General features: G+C 40.6%; 2 protein-coding genes across 2 annotated transcripts in view; both read left to right on the top strand.

Annotated features, from left to right (window-relative positions):
- Positions 1 to 24,290, top strand: part of ap3m2 (adaptor related protein complex 3 subunit mu 2) — a 259,737-nt gene that overhangs the window by 57,471 nt on the left and 177,976 nt on the right. The window lies entirely within an intron of this gene.
- sema4c (sema domain, immunoglobulin domain (Ig), transmembrane domain (TM) and short cytoplasmic domain, (semaphorin) 4C) overlaps positions 16,630 to 24,290 on the top strand; it is an 87,335-nt gene continuing 79,674 nt past the window's right edge. Inside the window, exon 1 of the mRNA XM_072432794.1 lies at positions 16,630 to 16,822. Within this exon, the coding sequence (XP_072288895.1) occupies positions 16,711 to 16,822 (112 nt within the window). The 5' untranslated portion in view covers positions 16,630 to 16,710. The remainder of the gene's footprint in view (positions 16,823 to 24,290) is intronic.

Genomic DNA, 24,290 nt, shown 5'->3' with positions numbered 1-24,290 from the left:
TCCTCCCCTTTGTGGCCAGGACTCCCCTGATAAAGAAATGCTTAATCTCAGTGGGACTTTCTAAATAAATAAGTAAATGTCACTTGTACACGATGTATTCTCTGAGGCTCACTGGGAGGAAAAGTTTGGGACCTACTGCTCTGATTTATAATGTTCACGTTCACACATCTCAACATTGACAGCGAACAGATTGAACCTGGAGTAGACAAAGAGTAATCAGGACTAGAACATGACCAACCCAAAGTCTACATCAAGGCTTTAACTAGTATCAAACAACAATGAAACAAACTACATGTTGAGGGGGAAAATAGAATGGAAAACAAGTTCGCTTTGCGCCGGTGTATTCCAAACCGATCGCATATGTTCAGCTCTGCTCCTCGCACCCTGCACGCTCCCTCATCACATCCAGTCTTCTGCCCGCTAGCCACAATCCCACAAACAAAAAGATGACAAACTTTCCGCGCTGGTACGGCAGTGCTCATTAAAAAGTATTCACCGCCGCGCAGGGTTTAGCGGCGTAATCAGCTCAGAATAATAGAAATGGTCGTATTGATGCCTGCAGCCACCTGACATTACCATCTCATCTCCAAACAACAACCGCCGCGCACTCTCTCCCACACACATCAGATGGATATAGGCAAGGCTTCTGCAGAATAGAACCGAGACATTTTCTACTTTGTGTCAGAGCGCTAAAGCGGCACAAAGGGAGGAATGTTATTTGTGTCTGATAATGACTAAATAAAATGTTTAAGCATCTGTTCAAAATCCAAACGCTTAAAAACCTCGACCAGAACAATAAAACACAGCGCTATCGAGATGCAATGAGGAAAATGCTGAAAATAGCTGACCACTGCATATTGCTATTGTGTCATTTGACCTGATTTCAGCCACTTCAGCCGCTCTTACCGTATGTTCCGGACTATAAGTTGCACCTTTTTTCATAGTTTTGGTCGGGGTGCAACTTATACTTATATTTATACTTATATACTTATACTCCGGAACAACTTATATGTGATATTATTTGTTATTTTCAATACTGGTGCGACTTATACTCCAGTGCGACTTATAGTCCGGAAAATACGGTTAATGTGTTTGTGAGACTGAGTGGTGGCCCAGAACAGAAGTCAGAGATCGGCCAGTTCGTCTCAAGGCAACAATGATAATTTTTACGACTCTTTTAACAAGTGGAAATAACATGCAGAGTCGTTTTTTTGTTTGTTATTTATCGTCATTTAAATCTTAAAGTGTGTCTTAAATATAACAGCTGCATGGAAATTATCAGTACAACAGTTCATATATTGGTGTGAGTATGGGTGAAGAGTTTGACAATTGTTGGATCTGGTTTAATAGTTTAATTGCAAGAATAATAGTTGACCAATGAAAAGTGTGTGTTTGTGTATGAGAGTCCAGGCAGTTCCAGCTTCATTCATGCTCTACATTTGTGACACATATTTATACTTCTGTCCATCCTCTGCGTTGTTCTGTCTGTCATTTGGTCCATATGTCTGCTCAGAGCTCATGGATACATATACCGGAGCTGTACACGTGCTAACCACCGGTGGCAGTAGTGAGCACAGCAGCGCAACAGTGGAAGATCAACATTTTAAAAGTTGCAAAACAATTTAACGCTGCTCTCACCTTGCTTTCATGGTTCTTTTCAAACAAATGTGATCTAAAACGGCTCTTGACGCCTCCATGTTTGTTTTTCAACTTGTTTTGCACTTTTTCTTTCATTTGGATAAGTTCTCTAACTGAATTTGAGCTTCTTCTGGTGTTTTTTTAAACAGAAAACAACTGTTGGAAGTATAAATGAAGCCACAATAGAACGCACAGAGCTGTTTACGTGTGAAAATGGAGCACGAACGAGCCTTTACGCTGGATGTACCACGAGTTGGGCCAAACTGGACGAGAGCACGAGTGACCAGACTGCATTTTTTGGATTTATTTAGCTCGTATGGCACGTCTCTGCAGCTTTTCCTGGAGTTCGGGTTGGTTGGGGCGGCAGACAGTGACGACCAGGAAGTAGAAGCACATTCAAAAGAAGCGGTCGTGCTGCAGGATTTGACCCACTCTGAAACTTTGCTGGCAGCATCTCCAAACGTAAAGCAGAATAAATGCGATGATCCTTTAGTGGTCTAATCGCACGTGTGTCTATGGGCGTGCGCTGCTTGTTTGTGTTTGGCCGCAGATGAAAGCCTTCATTATCAAAGGATTTAATCAGCTATATGGGGGGGAGAAAAAAAGCAATGCAATCCTTTTCAAACATTCAAAGCGGCATCGCCAGAGAAATCGTTTGAAATCCTCCTTCAGAAACAACGCAGAGTCATCAGTATGTACATCACCGCCGCGCGTTTATATCCACGCACCTGAACGCATGATGGGCCATATTTGCATACAATTAACGGTTTGCTAACTGATGGCGTAGCAGCTATAAATGAATTGACTTCATGACTTTGACTATTATTTTTGCACAGTGATTGGAATTCCAACCTAATTGCCTCCGATTTTTACATTTCTCACAGGAATATTTAATGTTTGTGATGTTTGTGTTGTCCTTTTACGTATCGCACACATTCAGTTGGCTATTTGTTTTATATATTAGCGTTTTTCAGTCTTTACTACACGTGATATAGAGTGTTGGGACGTAATGTAAAGACATGGACAGTTAGATAATGCAACATTTGAACACAGAGTTTAGCGTTTATAGTAAATGCTACAAAAAGAGCTGATTAGAAATAAAAATGAAAAGAAGTTATTTTGTTGATGTTCTGAACTTTTGTGATTTGTTTTGCAGACATTTACAGACAAACTAATACATTTAAAGACATGTTTTGACACATTTCTGTTGGATTTATATAATATCATCTGAATATTGTTTTTAAAAATATAGAGACATTAATATAAGTTAATATTGCACATCCCTAGTTCAGAATACAAATTATTAATGACTGTTTTCCAGTTCAGTTCTTCTTTAATTTGGAAGTATTCAGAATATCATTACTTTTCTAAACTCTCTCTCATATACGTCACTGTAATTGCCTGGTGGTACGTGCATGTGTGATTCTTCCTTCTCTAACTAGTGAGAAATAAATGTAAAACAAACTACAAAACAAACATGAGGTCGTTTTAAATGTTGCTCCTACAATTTAATACCATGCGACTTTCATCAGCGACCAACGAAATACATTTTACTGCAGGTATTCAGTATTCCAAAGTATCTTCCCATCACTGAACCTGTCAAGTCGATCTTCAACACAACTATTTATGAAGGATTAAAAGCAGACCAGCGTGTACGGCTCTCCTCTGAACATGGCGACGGTCAAGAGCCACACACACTTAATTAAAGAAAGAGATGCCACTTTGACTCGTAAGTATTTTCCAGAACACGTTAAGCCTCAATGGACTGCACGGCCCGACTTTAAAGTGTAATAAATCCACGTCTGGTGTTGTGCGGCAGTGGAACATCTATCGCCTCCCCCTCCGCCGCGTCCCAAAGCGCCGAGCTCTTTCAAGTCCGCCCCCCCGAGACTCGGTACAGGCCCTCACATCTCCATCTCCTCTCTCTAGCCTTTCATCCCACTGTGGCCACCGCACTTACCCGAGCCCCGTCTCCCCCTCGCTCCCCGACCGTCCCCCCGGCGCTCCCTCCCTCTCTCTCCTCCCCCTCGCCTCGTCGCTTGCCCACGCCACGCTCTACTGGTCAGGCGTGGCGCGGACTGAGAAATCTTTGATCGCGCTCTGATCTCCTCCATCATAGGGGGAGCTCCAGCTGATTACAGATGAAATGGGGATCTGATTTGGGACTTTGTCTGCGAGCCAAACACCTGCTCCAGCCCCATGAGGAGAGGCGATGGAGGAGGCAGCTGAGGGCGAGGGCGTCCGCGGGGCTGGACCCGGCTGCGGACGCCTGCCTTTGTGAAAGATCATATTACAGTGTGTGTGTGTGTGTGTGTGTCAGAGGATAACGTCTGTGTAAAGGCGTAGACAGGCATGGCATGAAGAAGTACAGTTAGTTAGTTCTGGTGCAAGAGTATAATGAGGTTTTTATGGCAAATGACTTAATTTGGTGCTTCGGAAACGCAGGGAAAACTGATAAATCCGACCACTTTGAATCAGGGCTTGAGCCAATTAGTTTGTTGGAATGATTTGTTGCATAATTTCTACACTTTAAAGTTAAAATGGATTCTATGTTTTAATTGGCAAAATACCTGCATTTGGTTTGTTGGATTTCTAGCATGAGAAACTCAAAGCACTTGAATTTGAGCTAATCTAAAAGTTCTCTTCATTAGGAACAGTGGTGCTCTTTTTCATAAGTGACCATAATTTGCTTTGCACTTTGAGATTCATATTTGAATCAGGTTTAAAGGTAAAAGCTGCTAATCAGTGAAATGTGTCGACGTGTCAGGAACCGTGCTGAAAAGGTGGAATTAGAAACTTCACGTTCTTGAAACTAATTACATTTCATCGGGGTTTTTCCCATGGGTTAGATATTTACATATAAATTCAACTTAGTTCATAGTGCAGGCTTTTGTTGCGTGATTAATAACTGGGCCATATATCATTGCCAGAACGACTATGTGTTCTGTGACGCTGCTGATTGTTGTGTTAAAAGTAAAAGAATACAGAAGGATTATGTTTTTTCTGCACTTTTGTTTTTCATTTTCCTCTTTTTGTGCGACACTCAGTCAAAAGTTTACGTCACATTTTTTTAGGTTTGTGATGATGATTTGTATTATGTAGATATACAAAAATCACAACATTTGAATAATATACTGTACATCTTCAGTACATATTGCAGGGTTCAGTCCTTCACACTTCAGTTCTCGCCTTGGGCCAATTTCAAAGGTCGGAGAGAGCACATCTGCATGTTTAGCTGTCATGTCTCCTTAATTTGCCTCAGGGCAGCTTTGACTTCAGGATGCTCCGTTTTTAGGCAACTTATTCAACTTTGGACAGATATATTTCGTACTGATAGTCTTATAACTTTAATTGATCACTTATTCATACTATTAAAAACTTATGAACGAATACATTTCTTACAGTTAAGTGTTAAGTTGTTAATTAAATCTATTATTCAGAGTCAGCATACATATACATACATACATACATCACTTATTACTTATTTATCTCATTTCCACCTCTAAAAGTTCTGACTGGAGTAATTTTCTTCGCTAGTGCATTAGAAGAGTGTATATCAGGGTCGTGTGGCTCCAGAACTCTGCATGAATAACGGAGGAGGAAAGCCCAGAGTGGAAGTCCACTTGTGGCTACTCTGCTCATACCACAAATCATCAATGTTTCAGCGACTTGTGTAACATGATCTGTCTTGTCCAGATTTCACAGAACCGTTTTGCTCCATATTGGAACGTCTCAACTCTTCCCTCGTACAGGAAGTGAAGTGCAGGAGGAGTTCTGCATTTCACACGCGCATCAGAACTGTCGACAGTACAAAGCAAACATTTCTATCTCCAAAAAGCCTCTTCTTTTTCCTTACTAGATGATCTCAGCGACCTAATTATCACGCGCACCGTCCCGAGTAGCTCTGGTGAGTCTGATAACATTTTCAACCTTCCAGATCAGATTTTACGAGAATATTTAAAAAAAAAAAGACTAAAAAGAAACAGGGTGAACAAAGGGACAAAACTATCATCTGGCGATTAATCTTCAAGGGAAACTGCACCACCAATAATGTGAATGTGTCGTAGTAGTTCTTGCTATTTTATTTACACTGAGATGAATGGGAGCTCGACTCGGATGCCCTAACGCTCCGTAGTTTAAAGGGCTACGATGTTGGTGGAGACAGTTCACACACGCACACGCACACACACACACACACACACGGGCAGTTTGGGTTAAGTGTATTGCCTAAAGACACACATATTTAATGCTGTAGCAGGTCAAGCTCGAGTTCAATACTAGGAATATACTCGATACCAGTTTCGATACCACAATAACCATTAATAATTGTGTTTTAGCTCAAAGTTTTAGACAACAGACATTTTCCACACCATTAGTAGTTTCTTAATTAAACACTGTGGTCTTATAGTAGTTCTGATATTTTATTTATTTATTTATTTAAGGACATTGCATTTTACATTGGACGAACCAGATGCAATGTTTTAAGTGTTAGAATATGAATATGCTAATTTTTAACATCTGTCCATTAGGCCAATTTAGAGTTGCCAATTTTACCTAACACGTGCATGTCTTTGGACGGTGCTCAAGATTATTCCAAAACTGTTCACAAAAAGCAGAATTTTGTCCTGTGAAAGTGTTTATTTTCGTAGCGATACTTGCTTAAATGAATATCTAGCTTTAATACTAGTGTTTCTGTCTGATTTTTGATACTTTTGACAACCCTAGAAACAGGTATATTGTGTAACAAAGTGATCCTGAAACAACTGAGCTAACACATGTAACATCTAGTAAGTTTTCGTGACGTATATGTTTAAATCTTGACAGTTATTCCGGGCTCGGACCAGTCGCAAAAAGCTCAGCGGCTCGTCTACCAAATCGAACTAATATGTGGCCGAATGCGCCTTCTAACTTCATTATCAAAAATCCATCTCGTCTTTCAAAACGTCTCCGCCTTTCGCCCAGAATTAAACGGTCTATTTGTGGACTCATCTCCGCGCTGTGATGGCTTCAAAGTGCGCGAAGTATCATTCTCCCTTGTCTGCGTGAAATCGTTTGATCTCGTCCTCGCCCCGTTTTGGTGACGCCGCCTTTGTGCTGAGGTTGTGTGGTTTTTTACAGATGTCACAGATGCCGTGAAAACAGAGGTGGAAAGTAACAAGATACTTTCCTAATTGTGAGAAAAACATCACAATTATTCCCGATTATCACGGAGATTGTGTGAAATCTTGTCCAACACATAGCTATTTATATCTCTATATAGTTTTAATCAAGTCTGAATGACAAAATAAAGTAAATGTGACCAAAACAAGTACTTAATATTTAGATGTACCTGTATATATATATATATTTTTTACTATAGATTGAAGTAAAATCACTTAATTTTGCTTCTAAAATTGTCACGATTATTATTATTTTAGTTATTACGATTATATTGCGACCTGGATAATCACGATTATCGACTAATCGAATAATCTTGACCTGCTACACACTTTTCATATGAATTAGAATCTGTTTGCCTGGATATTACGGTTCATTTGTGTTTTTTTGTGAATGCGCAATCAATTTCTGATGTGGGCCAAAAAGACAATAAACCCCAGTCCATTTGGGAAGACGGTCACTCAAATAACATGTTTTATTGAGCGTGTTTATTGATTTCCAACGTGCACTTTGAAATAAAATTAGTTTGGAGCAGTTGACCTGTCTTAAAAACGTAGAAAAAACCTAGATCTTTCAACGCGGCCTACATGTACCGCTCACTTACCTAATGCTTTCTGAGCATCCTAAAATATCCCCAGCGATGAGTTTATCAGCGAGCGCGCACTGGACTCATTTTAGATGGTTTTGCAAACTAACAAAATTTTACTTTATAACATGACCAGAAACATCGGGTACAGCCCCTTTAATGGCTGCAGTTTTTTAACGTTATAAAAACCAGTGCTGGGAAAAAAACGATCGGAGTAAGGAAGGAAGTGAGCGAGCGGCATTAGCTGTGTTTATTTTACGACAAGAGGCGCTGGACGGGCGGGGCCATCCGTCAAACATTATTTGTACCAGTGTGTGTGTGTGTGTGTGTGTGTGTGTGTGTGTGTGTGAAGGATAAGGAGTGATGGAAGGTCAGGTTAGGGGCTATTAAGTGTGTCCCGCAGTGAATGAAGGCCTGGTCTCGCTGTAACTCACAAAATGGGCCAAAGGTGAAAGGTCAAAAGTCAAACAATGCCTGGAAGGACTGGCAATCAGCTGGGACGCGCGAGAGGTCGACGCTGTGGTGCATCATGGGAGGAAGGAAGGAAGGAAGAGGTGGACAGTAAGCGAGGGAAGATTGAAGGCCGGACGAAGAACAACAAAAGGGATGAGCCTTGGAAAAATAATTAGCTTTTAGGGGCCGCCACTAACGAGCTTCCTATAAGTCAACGTGGATTTTAATTGTCATGTAGAGTAAATATCTCACCCGCCACTTTTGCATTCTTTAGGTTCTAAAAGTATTTCAGAAAACATGCTATTAATGAGATAAACGTCAAGAATAGATGGATCACTCCTGAACGAATGAAGGATCACAGCGAAATGTCAGGAATACAAATGTAGCTCTAAAAATATAGTTTCATCAACGAACCAACGGGAGATGATTAAACCTGTCCTCTCTGCTCTTTTTTTTTATTTTTTACCTACGCTATTTCATATCGCTGCTGTTCGAAAAAGTAAATATAGTACTCCAGTGTCGGCGAGGATGGCTTTTCTCTGTTTGCAGTCTATTTTCTATATTAAAGTCATTATCAAATTAATGAAACGCTCTTAGTCCTTTGAACCCGCTCTACTAGCCGTGCCATACTCTTGCATTCATCTCGCTGCTTATGACTTGAAACACCAGCTCATTATTGAGTCCTGTTTCTGTACAGTGCTCTCGTGTCTCGATAGTGCCGTGCTGCTGTTTCTGTGCTCATTAGCTAAAAACAGGCTCAACGACAGCAACAACAACAAGCCAGTGGGGCAGCAGGCAGCGCCGCACTTCACATGGTTCGATAGTCCCCGCGGAGTCGCATCTGGGCCATTAGAGGGCGCCACGCCAGGCTCGCGCTGGACTCTTGCGACTCCGTGGGAGAATACGGCAGTCTGTTTGATGGAAAGAAATGGAAAAATACATCACAGCGGAGTCGGCTAGCCCCTCGGTGTGTGGAAGAAGGTCCCCGAAGAAGTGGCAAGCAGTCGAAGTAGTACTTTGACTGCCAAAAGATATTTCAGCAGCAAAAGTGAGAGGTTATGCAGGTGACATCGCAGCATTCTGAAAGGCAAGAAGCATGAGAGTCAGTGGAGAGTGATGAAACGTTCTCCTGTAAGAGCTCAAAACCCAACTGAAAGAGCTTCTGCAGTCTAACAAAGGTATAAAGGTCTATTTGTATCATCTAAAACTCAAATAAACACAGATGAACAACAGGAACACTGCCACCGCGCTCACGTTTACCTCTGGCGCAGACTTTGAACTGTTGACGCTCTCATTTGTCTCCTTAAATAAGATGCTTTTGAGTCCGTTTGTGGAGGAAATTAATTGTTAAGATCCTAAGTCTCCAAATGCCGCTAGCAAACATGCTATCCAAGCTCGGCACGGTTGCAGCAACAACGAAAAACTACTTTCAGTTTCCTCTTTGCTGTATAAAGATAATTTGAGCAAAACAAAAGCTTCGCAGACAAAAATGAGGCAAAAAAAAAGCTAAAAAAACTGTTTTTATCAGTTGTGCTGCCCATAATTCTGTCAAGTAGGAGTGACGTAAAAGTATAACGTCACAGTATCACCTAACAACTTATTTAAAAATATTACTACCACCAATCTGCAACTGCTATTGATGAATACAATACAATACATTTACTGTCTATTGTCGCTATCGAACAAAAGCTCTTGTACTACAATGTGAGCATATTGAGTTATATTCCTTCTAAACGCTGCCCACATTGAACTGATTATGCTTTTGTGGACGATCGTTTTGGCTGATGCTACTGTATGAATCCAAGTCTCGTTCCACCTCCTCATAATAACGTACAGTAGACGCACTCTGTGGGCAAAAATGCCATTTATTGATCTGAAATTGACGAGGCAGTGCCACTTGTGAATTAAACATCCTTGTCATGCTGCAAAGTGTGTTAATAATGGATGGCTCGCCGTTCCGTTCACTTGAATTGTGCGTCTTGACAGCTCAGTCTCACCAACCTGCACCAGACAAATGTGAGAGTGCGACTCTGATTAATCACGTCATTTACATAAATATCAGTGATCCTCGGACAGATTTTTTTGTTCAAGTCAAAGGGAGTGGCACCGACATATGAGACTCGCCGATAACGGAGTTGCTTTATGTCTGCCGTCTTTGAACCCGTTTTTTCTGATCTTCTGATTAAAAAGAGGCTAGAGTATTAGCTGAGAAGGGACGGAGCATACAAATGAACTGGGTTTAGTTGTATGAAAACGATCAGCAGTAGAAGTCGTCACAGTAATAACTTTGGGACTTGTTGTGTGTACTTTTTCTTTGCATTTGTTGAGATATTAAGTTATTTTTACCTACTTCGATAAGATTTGAGCTGTAAAAAGTTGGATGAGTAACATTTATTACTCATTATAGATACTAACTGAGTACTAATAGTTTTATTCTGGATTTTTTTAATTGCAGCTCATGTTTTACACAATGTTGCACATTAAAGTGTTAGCTTCAGTTTCAGTGTTATTGTGTCGGTTGCATTTTGTCGTTTTAATATTATGGTTCATCGTGACACATCACACTTCAAAATGTGTTATCGTGACAGGGCTAAGTAGTGTAGTTATAGTGTACGGACATTTCAAGTCCAGTGTTTGCCTCTGAGTCTTCTTTTATTTGAAAATGGTTCAGTTCGTGTGTTTGAACATCAAGGTGACAGCGACTCAGGTGGAAGCGCAGGCTGTACATTAGTGGCAAGGTTGTGTTCTTGGGTTCTTCGCTATTTTTCTGCTTTTGTGGTGTTCAAAGGGGTCACGGGCTTGGCTTCGACAGCTCCATCAGATTGACCCAGGGCAGTAGATGGCGAGGATAATCACCAGTGTTCGATTGCGGAGTAAATTACTTGTAGATTGTGGTTATTCAACTGGGATTCGTTGAAAATTGTCATAAAAAATAAACTAAAATAAATCCCTCAAATATGCCTAAAATGCTTTATAGTTGGAGTTGTTTACTTGAGCTGTTTTCAAACAAAGTACTAAGAAAATGTATGGTATTTTCAGTACAACCATGTGTAAACCAGGTTATTCCAGGACTCGGCCTGAACTGGTCTAAATGAAACAGCAGTTCTAAACAAGGACCAACCCAAAGTAAGACAAAAATGTGGGTAAAATCGAGACTCATCATAATTCAGCATCTACAGCTACAAATGCAGAGGAATCCACTTACCACATGTTTTACCTTGTCACAACCTTGACAACACAATGCCACAAATGAGTCAACGTGATTGAAGAGTTTTTAGATTCCATGCCAAAGAGAGCTATGGCATCGGGAAAAAAAACAACCTTGATTCTTCATTGTCTGCACAACCCCATCTCCATCTTGTTTGGTGTTTTAAGTTCATTCTTTATTCAATCCGGCCTTGTGGATGCACACTTCACTTCTGCCTCTCAGACTTGGACCAGCTCATAAAATCTCTTGTGTGGGGGCTCCAGACATTTCTCTCCCTCCATCTTTCACACCCCTCGCTCTATCGCCATCTCTTCGGCGCGAACTCGAGCGCCGTCCGCTGAGACCGACAACATCGATCCAGTAAAGCTGCTCTTTGGCATTCGGAGGGCTTTGGAGAGGTGCTCACCCAAACGCACCCTTTAAGCTAGCTCATTTACCGGCACGTCGCCATGGACCTCAGCGTCGCACCAGGGGGAATGCTCTAGAGTGGATTTTCTTTTTATTCCTTTACGCATTGCCTTCTTATTTTCTGCTCAAAAGTGTGATCGATAGCAGCCACACACACACACAAACGCAGCTCCAAATCTCAATTATCTCCCCTGCCAATCTGCCAAATAGACCAAATGTTTGTTTTGCCAACGCAGACTGTTCGCTTGGGACCACCAGGCGCCACTCGAGAAACTCTGCGACGCTCTGCAGTATTTATGGAGATGCTTGAGATGTTGTTGTTACCTATTCATAAATGGAGTATAGCAACAATATCTGCAAAACACTTGTACTGATCCTGTCTATATGTCATCAAAACTATTCTTGTTCAGCGCTAAATTTGTTTCCTATTTGGACGTTTACTTGAAACCGAGTAACTGGTCATTTCAACGCAGTTTTGCAAAATGCATTTAAACCCAGGAACTACGACGGAGCTGTCTTGATTCAAATCTCAAACATCCCAATAACATATCTGGAGACTTGTGTGCGTGCTGCATGTAACAGCTCAGTCCGATAAAGATCAGTCCAGACCGGGAGAGGCGTTCAAGTCAACCCGGTTAGAAACAGCCAACACTGAGACATTTGGACGTGACTAGATCAGCTTCTAGATCAGCGGAGACGACAAACGACGGTCCCTCCATCGCGAACTGGCACTTTTGGTCCACTGCTACGTTAAAGTGAAAACTGGCAGAGCTTCAGTGTGTTTATCAGCGCCGCGGAGAGTGAATAACGTAGTTCCGGAAAATCAAATGCCGTTTTCAGTCGCAATTATAGCTGCAAAGTTTTGATGCTAATGCTAAATTTCTGGACACCCCTGAACGTCTCTTAGCCTCTAGTTCACGCCTAATCAGTTTTTTAAATTAGTTCTTTCAACCAGTTTGGGGAACAAATTTAGACGACTTGTTCTCCGCTCGCGTAAACGTAGGGAGTTTGACATTTATTCCGTTAAAACAGATTTTACAACTTTTCGTAATGGCTCCTACTGACCTTTTTCTGCATTTTTCACAACAAAAGTGAATGTAGAACGTGGTATTTACGAGAGCCCAGCCCTTTCCACAATCCTGGGGAAAAAATCCATGGCATTCTGTATATTCTGCACGCTGGTAGTAAATATGCGTTGACATTTTGAGCCTATTTAAAAGTCAATGGATTTTCTTGTATCATCAAAGACGGCGTTTTCGGCGAAGTGGAGAGAGCGAAGGGACTGTGGGCAGATGGTGGATTTATCATCGACGACATGTCTACAGGGACATCCATGCACCATACATAAGAGGAACGCCAACGGTTGATTTCTATGATATCTTTCTTTTGCCATTTGGTCGCAAAGCTATTCACGTCACGTTTTAATTCAAGCTTTGTGAACACATTGCGGGGATAATCGTAAGCGCAAAACTACAAACAATAAAATGGTTTGCAGCTTGTTTTGCTCATTATCTTCTAAAGCTGCAATCAAAGTGATTGAGTGAAAAAGTTTCTGGGGGTTTTGAAGAATGTTTGTCAAAAAAGCAATTAAATATACAGAATGCAAAATGTTCAGCATTATTCAACCTCGCGAAACCAGTTGCGTAACATTTGTATTCTTATGTTTCAGATGCGGTGTTGATGTCACTTAAGACTTACTTTGATGAGAAAAACTTAACGATGAAACTCGCGATGTGTAATTAAAGCAGGGTTTTCTGGTAAACGCTGGTACAGCTGGCAGCCCGGTGTAAACGCTCTCTCTTCTTTCTCACACTTATTGTGCTTTATCTCCTATATTTTGTAAATATAATTAGTATAAAATATATATAGGAGTATCATATATTCATGTGCAATATAGTATCATATTCATGTGCAATTACTGTCGGGATCACATGCAATGGTATTTATTTATTTATTTGTCTATGGGAGTTTTTATTTATTTATAGGAGATCTTCTACTGAAAGTGTTTTTCAGACTTCCTATAAGTGATCTGTTCTTCTGTATCTACCTCTGGATCTACCTGCGTTGCACCAATGAAATTTCCCCATGTGGGACAATAAAGGAATATCTTATCTTTACTGTGCATAAGGATCTGGCTTGGGTTTTAACTTGGATGCCTTTCAAGACACAATTCTCTCTTTGTCACGGAAAAACTTGATCCATTGGTATCATTTTGGACAATTAAGTATGTTTTAGCTGTTTCTATAAACCACTGTAGGGCTGTTATTGCATCTTAACGTTTATTGCAACATTTACAATTGCAAAGAACCACAATTAACTAATAAAGTGGTGGTCTGATGGAGGGACACAGTTTTTACAGGCCTGTTTGTTAATTCCCCTCTGGCCCTTTTGTTTTCCCAATTTTACCAACAACTTTATAGTCTATTGATTCTAACCATTCAAAGTTAATTAAAAGAAAAGCAATTATATTTTATTGCATTATCAAGACCTGTATGTGCACAGTGCAACTTTTCTTGATGCTGAACTATGGAACTTCAACAATTAGTTAGTATTAGTGAGTTATTTTTTTATTAGGGGTTTTTTCTCACCCAAAAAAAACTTTAAAAACTGGTATTTTGTGAGCAGAGTCGCCCTTCCACAGATTACTTGGGAAAGATATTGAAATATGGATAATATCAAGAATTGAATATCGAATATATTACCTATAGTGAAAAATGCTACAAGAAGAGCTGACTAAAAGAAAAATTAAGAAAAAGTGTTTTGTACATTTCCTAATAAGTGTGTAAAAAGTTATATTTCTGCACTTCTTATGTTAATTTGATATTTGTCTGATAATTAAACCTCAACTAATACGTTGAAAGACACATTTTTGCTGGACTGACATAATATCGTCTGAATATTGTCATCAGGACACACTCAAAAGATCAAGTTTTTCATCATTTTTGTCAGTATCGCCCGGTCTTTTGCCATACTGTGGAACATTCTAAGCAATAACCTCTTTGTGGACAGAAGCAGGCGGTGTACCGTCCACCACAAAACTCCAGCGGTGCATCTTTAAGTCGCGTTATACTCCCGCACCATAGTTTAATTGCGTATAGGAAACGACTACTGTTGACACTGTTTGTTCCCTGTTCTCCGTCGGCCCTCGTCTTGATTGGGCCGTAATGCCGCTCCGTTGGCGCACACTCGACATGTTCATTTACAGCGGCGCGATTGGATTGTCCTTGGCGCGACATTCAGAGCACGTTGGCGCTTGATGCGTCGCCAGCACCAATTAACTTTGATAACTCCGGTTGTTTTATGCAGTTCTGCTGAATTGGCTTGACAAGTGGGAAAGAGATAAGAGTTTGTGGGGTTTTTGAGTGGCAATATTTGTGTTATGATCAGGGTTACAGCTGCGTACAGGATAGAAACAATAGTAACACGCACAGATATGATGACAGTGCGTGTGATATTGTGTGAGGTATAGTAAGCATTAATGAGTCAGAGGTCGCAAAGTACCGCACTGTCAATGAATGGTCTATTTTGGATAAGTGTTCATAGGGGGGAGTAGGGGAATAAAGAAAAAAATAAAGCATAAAGAATAAAGTCTAAAGAATAAACAATAAAGCCTTAAAGAATAAAGCCTAAATAATAAAGTTGGACGAGAGACAATTTACCAAGAGTCTGGGGGAGTGATGATGTCCTAAAGATCAAGAATTACCAAAAGGAGGAGTGATGATGTCATAAAGCTCAAGAGGAGTGATGATGTCATAAAGCTCAAGCGGAGTGATGATGTCATAAAGCTCAAGAATTACCAAGTCTGGAGGAGTGATGATGTCATAAAGATCAAGACTTACCAAAAGGAGGAGTGATGATGTCATAAAGCTCAAGAGGAGTGATGATGTCATAAAGCTCAAGAGGAGTGATGATGTCATAAAGCTCAAGAGGAGTGATGATGTCATAAAGGTCAAGAGGAGTGATGATGTCATAAAGTTCAAGAATATATGTCACGAAGTCTAACTCCATAAAACACCAAAGAAGAAGAAGAAGAAGAATCACAACTACAGAGGGTGGCGGTAATGTAACACTATGGATACTAACTGCCATTAAACACCAAAGAGGAAGAGGAAGAGGAAGAGGAAGAAGAAGAAAAAGAAGAAGAAAAAGAAGAAGAAGAAGAAGAAGAAGAAGAAGAAGAAGAAGAAGAAGAAGAAGAAGAAGAAGAAGAAGAAGAAGAAGAAGAAGAAGAAGAAGAAGAAGAAGAAGAAGAAGAAGAAGAAGAAGAAGAAGAAGAAGAAGAAGAAGAAGAAGAAGAAGAAGAAGAGACAGATAAGTCAGGTGAGCTTTATTAAACGTGTTCAACTCAGTCAGATCAACATTGTTCAAACGTTAATGAGCGTATTCACAACAACTCTCAAACTTGCTCACTTATAACACGTAAAGAAACACAGTCTTATCAGACAGAACAAAATATAAAAACCTCACGGCATAAATTGTCCAGCTTTGTGTCCCATTTTGTCCAAAGTCTGTTAAATAAGTTGCCTCTCCCAACACGTTTTTTTACAGACTGCATTTGAACAGAATGTAGGAGGGACTGGCTGGTCAGGCAATTAAATAAGACCATTTTCAATTTGAGTCTGAAGGTCATTTTTCCCATTTTACGAACCTGTGTTTGTGTCCAGTCTTTGATAGTTGGTTCCGTTTTTGTCTGCCATTTCTTTGTGATGGCTTTCTTCTCCTCTTCTTAAAAAATGTTCTGGCTGAACGCTTTATTAGACGGCAAAGCGGGAAATGGAGCGAGAGAGGATAGACATTTGGCAAATGCTCGAGCCTGGGAATCGAACACACACCGCCGCTGTGGCAACAACACGAGGGGGGGAGTTTCAGAGCGTTTTACTCAAGTCATTAAAATGTTTCAGACGGTTTCCATTGGCAGACATTCGCTCACACCGCTACATATCCAGATCATTTGCATAACTCTTTTCTGCGGGTTTTGATGTTCAATTTAATGAAACATGTTCTGAAAGCAGAGTATTATATCTTTCTACAGCAGCTGTGTTGTGTGCACTTACGGTGACTGGTTTGAAAAATGTCCCTGTCTCACACTCCCCGACAACACAGCTTGGAATAAACGAGAACGCTGATGGAAGAACGTGTTCCAAACGTATGTGTCGCTGTTCTCTCCTCGCAGGTCTCGCCAGGAGCCGCAGTCCCCGAGATCATCGATTGGCCACACCCGTCCGTCCGTCACCGCCACTTGCAGCCAACGGGAGGCGACATGGCGGCCGTGGGCGGGACCAAGGTCTTGCTCCTGGTCGTTCTGTTGGGATGGGAGGAGTCGTGGAGTCTGAACTGGAACCCGATCCCTCGGAAGACCGTGCGGTACCAGGGTGAGCGTCGCCGTTTGATTGATTGATAAACGTATTCCACCGTTATCTTCGTTAGAGCGGTGTTACCTCATTGTTTTTTTATTGATTTGTGCGTTATTGAGTCGTCCTGTATTGTCCTGCGAGGCTCGAGTGCTCAGAAAGCTCCTGTTTTCACTTACCTCCTATCCCCGCCCCCACATCCCCTGTACTTGGTTTTGATTATTTGAAAAATTAAGACTCTGAGTTACACATGTGGAGTTCTAAAATGTCTAAAAACTGCTGCTTGTTACGGTGAATAACGGAGAAGAGGCGGAGCTTAACAGATCTGCCGTTTTGAACAGGAAGTCAATGGACCTGTTTTTATTGCGAAGCCGTTTTAGATCAATATTGCGATTTACAATGATCAAAATGTAAAATGCTGACCAGTTTATGTCATAGTTTAATACTAAGCACAGGAAAAACAGCATGATACGTCTCCTTTAAGTATTGAAAATGACTACAAATACTACTACTTCTGCTACTTTGAACTAATGTGTAACTTTTGGAACAATGGAGATGTTACTGTTTGTCTGCGATGTTCCACAGTGTAGCATTCAACTTACAGTATCTATCATGTATTTACAGGTGTTTATATTGCTAAAAACTACCTTGAAAAGCATGCCATACTGTGGAACATTCTAGGCAAACAAAGCTACACCCTGCACCTTTAGGTTACAAGCCAGTCCAGGCATTTGACATGAATCCATCCCAAATTGCGATTTACTGCGTCTAGTATCGAGAGTTTGCTCATCGTCGTGTGTTGGAAGTAAAGAAAAGACTTAATGTGATGACAGCGTAACTTTAGCTGTTCACTGAGAACGACCTAAGGGCAAAATGAAGAGTTTCACGTGAAAGTCGGACCTTGTTTACAGGCGTCTTGCAGCGCGGATGACATCACTCTTTTCTCCGCGTGACTCGAGAAACTTCAACGCTCTTAAGACTTTTCAGGACGTCTGGCTCTAAGAGATCAAAAGTTGTGTTTTCACGAAAGGTCAGGACATTTCTATATCGAGGAAGCTTTAAGGTACTTAATGCATTTCCCCCGAACATTTCATCAAGTTGAAAATACTCTGGAGGTAGCAGGACCAGTAAAGAGAGCAGTAAGCATATAATAAGTAAAGGTAAAGGTAATTTGTATCCACTTTGGGGAAAGGAAGTGAAATATTTAACTTTTATGACTCATTGTTGCCACCAACTCACTACAGGTGTTGAATTCTCCTTTATTCATTTAGTGTAGCTCATGTTTTTTAACAACATTTGGAATGATTTTCTTGAATTACTTTATCAGTCGCATAAAGCAGTTTCAATATCATCGTTTATCTTGCTATTTCTGTAACAATAAATCGCACAAATTTGTTATAGGACTAATTAGAAGCAGGTTATAGTAACAATTACCGTTTAACTTTATACTAGTATCACGATCCTTTCAGTAATACTTTCTTTTGTGCAGATAAATTAATTCAAATGACAGTCTTCTTGTATTGATTCGCTTTTGTGCATTTATATGTGAACAAGAGTTATAATTGTACTCTGTCTCTCGACCTTAACTTAAAATAAGTTTAATTTTTGTAAAGCCAATTCTTGACCTGAAAAACATGTTATTGTTTATTGTATTTGTCACAAAACCAAGCTTACTAAGATAGCTAAAAAATACCTCAATATCAGAAGATTTTTAACATTTTCATTGAGTAAATTATGGAACGGACATTACCAAAAGTTCAAAACATTTAACTTGTCAAATCACAGTCGGACAAATATCTGAAAAAAAAACCAAGTAAAAGCAGAAAACTGTTTTTCCCTGTTGCCCTGACCTCTCAATTTCCTTCAATCAAGCGTCACAGATCGCTCTCTGCCAAAGTCAATCGATTCAAACTGCTTTCCCTTCTGACCCGGCCGCTGCGTTCCCACCGCGCTCTCTCTGTTGCCGCGGCTCCCGTGTTTCAGAAGTGACCGGAACATGACGCCCGCACACATCGGCACTTCTGCTTCCCCGTCAGCGTTTTATTATTCAGAAATCTAACGCCGAACCAATAACTGTGAAACTCTGGAGGGTTTATTGGCTGCGCGAAATTGACCCAAAACTGGAGGAGGAAGTAGGTGTCCATTTCTGTTAACAAATACTTCAGGAAATTCTATTTGGTCGACATTGTTCAAGCAAATGTCTTTTTACTGTTTGTATTGTACTTGTACTTTCACCACATCTAGTACTTATTTAATATTATTCATGCATTACTTACTCTTATCTTATTCCTACTGCAATTTTTACATCTACCCCGATTGTAAACATTACCGGTACTATTCCATCTGTTGCTTTGCCTGGAAGGTTCCACAGTATAGCATTAAACCTAGCTTGCATTTACCGTATTTTCCGGAGTATAAGTCGCACCGGAGTATAAGTCTCACCAGCCAAAAAATGCATAATAGAGAAGAAAAAAACATATATAAGTTGCGCTGGAGTATGAAATGCGGTTGCAAGTGTGAAAATAACAAACAATATCACATATAAGTCGCTCCGGAGTATAAGTATATAAGTATAAATGTAATAAATGGAAGTTGCACCCCGGCCAAAACTATGAAAAAAAACTATGACTTATTGTCCAGAAAATACGGTAGTGATTTTAGTCGTTTTTTGTGTTGAAAATACCACATATAGAGCACAATTAAAGTGCTTAAGTAATTTGTCATAGTTTTACGTCAGTCTAGTGGCAGTGTGTGAAGAAAACTGACAAATTAAAGTTGAAAATTACAGGAAGTAGAGCTGAATCCTAAAACAGAATCCCTCTGTGATATCAATAAGCGACGTTCAATTGAAAATGCAGGGACAATCTTCAAACTCACTCAATCTCACACACAAAAACAGTGTCATCAGGTTTTATTACTATCGTGTAATTTATAGATTTTTTTGTCCAACCAGAAAGTAAACCAAAACTTTATATACCAAAACTGTCAAACTGGCAACAATTTTAGTAAAATATCAAGCGCAATCATTAAGTTTTAGTGAAATGTGTTGTCTAACTGTCTTAACTGTGGCAAGCTCTGGAAAACACCCTCAAAAACGTCTTTATTCTGTAAAAAAGTATCTTATTATATCGCATGTGTTCAGACGACATTCAGATGGCGTGATATTTAGTTTCACATGTTAAATCGCAAAGTTATCGGCCCAACTTTATCATCATGCTGAACCCCATGGCGAGCTTTACTTCCCTCTTTCACCTAAAACAAAACTACACACCCGTCTAATCCCCGCGCTCAACTCTATTCGCCCCCTTTATCGCCGTCGTCTTCTGCAGACCGCACTTTCTCCTCCGTACAATACCTATAGTCGCACGCTCTGGAAAACCGCTTTTAATCCCTCCAAGCGGAAATCGTCCTCTCTCCTGGGGATTAGGCAAATACTATAAAGGGTGACAGAAAGGTGCATTTTCTCACCTCTCCGCGGCACCCATCCCTCGCTTTTATGCTACGCCTATCGCGGAAAATGGCCAGGGTTTTCACAAAGGCGCTCGGGTTTCAGTGCACTCTCGAGGATCTGTCTAAAGCCCTTTTCTCATGAAACTATCACGGAACACCACACCCCCCGGCCCCGCCAAGGCCGCTACGCTCCCCCCATGACGCTATAACCTCATCTTTCTATTGCTGCGGGCTTCGGGCGTGAGGGCAAGGTGAAAGTGAGAGAGCGTAAAAAAAGAAAAGAAAAAGAGGGGTTAAAGCAACAACTGATGGAGCGTCAATGGTCGCAGTGAAAAAGACGAGTCGCGAGTCGGCCCGAGACGGAGAAAGAGGGAGAGAGTTGGCAGATTTGGGAGTCAAAACCAGTCGTCAAGACGTGGAAGCGGGGCATGCGAGGACAACGCGGCTTATAAGGAAGCAGCGAGGGAAATCACATGCCAAAAAGTGTCTCCGGAGTTAGTCCCACTGCTCAGAAAAGGAATAGCAAATCAGCTGCAAGCAACTGCCTTTAGGTCAACAAGCAAAAGTGACCATGTTATTAAAAATAGATTAAAATCACTTGAAGTAAGGCAGTCGAGGTCATTCGGTTAATCTAATTTTGATTATTTAGGTCACAACATTTGTCTACTAAATATTTTTTTGTCATTGTTTTCGCCTATAATTTTGCAGATGAAAACAAAATAAAAAAGACTAAAAAATCTGACTAAAAGTAGATGTTTTTGTCAACTAAAGTACTTTTAGTTGTCAAATAATGAAAACTAAACATAAATGATTAAAAGTGGAATGTGGAAACTAGATCCAACATTCACTTTTCAGTTTCAGAGTCTCAAACCAGAGCAGAAAACAAACTCAACGTCCAAGAAACACATCTGTGCATGATCGTGAAGCAGTGTCATACCATTTATCTGAGTTCAAATAAAATACAGTAGATAGTTTCTGTTTGACTAAAACGATTATGGATTTGATTGAAATAAACTAACGGAACATTTTCATAGACCAAAAAAATAATAATAATCGACAAAATTTGAACTAAATTGAAAAAAAAACTAAGACTAATGCTTGTTTTTCATAATTAATTAAAACTGATTGTAAGAATGTAAAGTATTCATTGTCCGAAAAAAGTCCATGTACAGTACATGTAAAGTTCTTTTTATCTGGTCGTTTATGAGACAGTATCATTACATTTCATCAAGTTTAGTTTTTTTTTTTTTTTTTTAAGCTAGTGAAGAAAACCTTTTACCCTCTTTTGTCAATTAAATGCTATCTTTTTATCATCATAAATCCACACTACACATCGCTACTCACCATTCTCCATAAACAAACTATTCAAGACACAATGGCAAGAGAAAAAATAAACCAAAACATACTGTAACTGAATTGATATATTTTTGACTATAACTCCTCGACTAGAACACTCGACGCCACACATTTCCTCCTCACACGGGGGATAATTTAAGACTAGAAATCTCAATTACGAACATCTTGGTGGAAAAAAATGGCAATGCAGCTCATCGTTCTGACACCGCCTCTCGAAACGGCACACAACGTCCTCGCCTGGCACCGCCCTCCGAAACATCCCCGAAACGAAATCGCGTCAGATCATGTTCCTTTTCTGTGTGACACTCGAGCGCAGGAAGAAATCTCCTCACAAATTGATTAGCATTGGGAACAAGAGCACAGACGAGATCCAACACGGTAAAGGAAGAGGGGGGGGGAAGCCGCAGTTAAACGACTTATATGGATGGCTTGTTGAGAAGATGGGAAAACAAAGCTGCAGAAAAGACCAAATAGGAAAGGCAGAGAGTGGAGATGTATAACGGAAAAATAAGGAACGGTGTGGCTTTGGAGCGTGCGCTGCCTTAAAAGGACACGCAAAGAGGCTACGGCGTGCCCCACATCCAAAACCGGCGGAATTAAGCTTCTTTATGCGAGCGAATGAGCGAACACAGGCAGCAGCGTTAAGCACCGATCACGACGCGTTTGGAGGTGGAAGAGAAACTGAAGAACGGAAAATATACAGCAGTCATTCGAATATAGTTCTTCGTCTGTATTTAAAACGATTAAATATGAGCTCAAGAAGAGACGGAGAGATCCAGCGTCATCTCACAAACACGAGTACAAAGTGATGTTTCTGCATTTCTGTGGTTACATTTGGTGCAATTCTAGAAGGTCAACAAGGCATTTAAGGACGAGTGGCTGAATCGCGCCAGGAAAGAGGTCGTGATTCAGTTTTGATCACCGTCGATCCAGCTTTTTAGGTTTCGATACAATACTTGACGGCTTCAATTGTCAGGATCAGAATGACTTTTATTCATTCCCGACATGCAACCGACCAATACGAATAAAATAAGATCACAATAGAATAAAATGGATGGCGCTCAAAGAAATCATTTTAAAACCCTGTACATAATAAACCCCCATAGAAATAAAAAAAAATATATATAGATAGATGAATAAATAAATCATTAATAACAATATAAAAACATGATACATAAATAAACAGTATGACAATAACATCTCCAATGAAACAAGGAAGTGGCAGACCCTGAAAACACCAGAAAAGATACATAATGCACCTTTAAAAACTAAAACTACCGTATTTTCGCACCAGCCAGTAGCACAGAGTAGCACTGTGGTGTGAAATAAGGTGCAAGTGTGAAAATAACAAAAAATATCACATATAAGTCGCTCCGGAGTATAAGTATATAGTATAAATAAACTATGAAAAACTATGAAAAAAGGTGTGACTTATAGTCCGGAAAATACGGTAATCATTTCAGCATCAGAATCAGAGGATAGTGTTGAATGCAGAGCTGCAGTCCACAAACAGGATCCTGGCATCGGTTCCCGTGGAGTTTACACTTACACAACATACGTTTTCCTTTCTTTTTGTAGCAGGTTTTACTCTGAACAAATACTTGATATTCCGATGTAGCACATGTACCCAGCCCGGGCACATACTAGTACATTATCTCCACAGACACACTCAATGTTGGTGCCAGCTTTTGCACACTACGCAGAGATAAACGAAATCCATTAAAACACTTCGGTCAAAGGGTTCATTCTGAAATAAACGTGTCCCCCGACATCACATAACGCACATGTAGACGTGTGTTTACGCAGGAGACGGCGGCGATGGATGGACGAGCGCTGGGGAAGGGCGGGGAAAATGCCAGGGCGCGTACGGGGCAGAGCGAGCGTGAGGCTGTTGGTTTAATCCCCTTTTGTTTGCAGTGTGTGTAATGCTTAGGCAGGCAGTCTGAGGGATTTGTAGATCCGGGCTACATCTGGGTGTTTGGGAAAGAGAGAGAGGGAAAGATGACTGCGGCGATAAAGTTATGGCCTCCCACACCCAACAATTACACCAGGCGCACATGTCAGTGGAGAAGAAACATCCTTTTCCTGGACTTTCTGTCTGTTTATCTGAGGCTAACGGAGGTCAAAGCGGCCCACGTTTGGTTTCACTGGAATGTCACTCGTCGGTGTAACAGTTGTGAAAGATGTGCTCGATTTTGTACAGATATATCAAGATTTAAAAAAAAAAAATTGTATTTCACACATTAAAGCATTAAACGTAAAGATATTGATAAAGAATTGCTGATTTTTGGTCAACAAGATCATTGCTCAAACTCCATTTCGATACTAAGGAATAGACTTGATTCTCAATGGCACTTCTGTTAAAGGCGGTATGGACGATTTTTCGGCGATTTGAGAACGCAGGCGGAAGTGTGCATGCCACTCCCCCGTGCGGACTGATACAACACACACGTGCGTTTGTTTATTAGCGCAACGGAGCGCATCGCATCTCTCGTCTCCCGTAGATTTCTGTCCACTTCTGAGTCAGCTCGAACTGTCTTTCTCCGTCTTCATTTTGCCCCGTACACTGAGGGAACTATATTATGATAGATCCATGCGCTTAGGCACGCGGAAACGTCGGCACGACCCGCACGCGGCTGCAGGTGAGCGGTAGGTGCGTTTTATGATTGATACGTGGCAGGAC

Source organism: Eucyclogobius newberryi, unplaced genomic scaffold (assembly GCF_026437365.1).
Source record: "Eucyclogobius newberryi isolate DKJ021-1_F unplaced genomic scaffold, fEucNew1.0.hap1 SCAF_6, whole genome shotgun sequence".
Classification (NCBI taxonomy): Eukaryota; Metazoa; Chordata; class Actinopteri; order Gobiiformes; family Gobiidae; genus Eucyclogobius; species Eucyclogobius newberryi.
The sequence above is the reverse complement of the archived record's forward strand: the minus strand, read 5'-3'. Positions and strand labels throughout refer to the sequence as shown.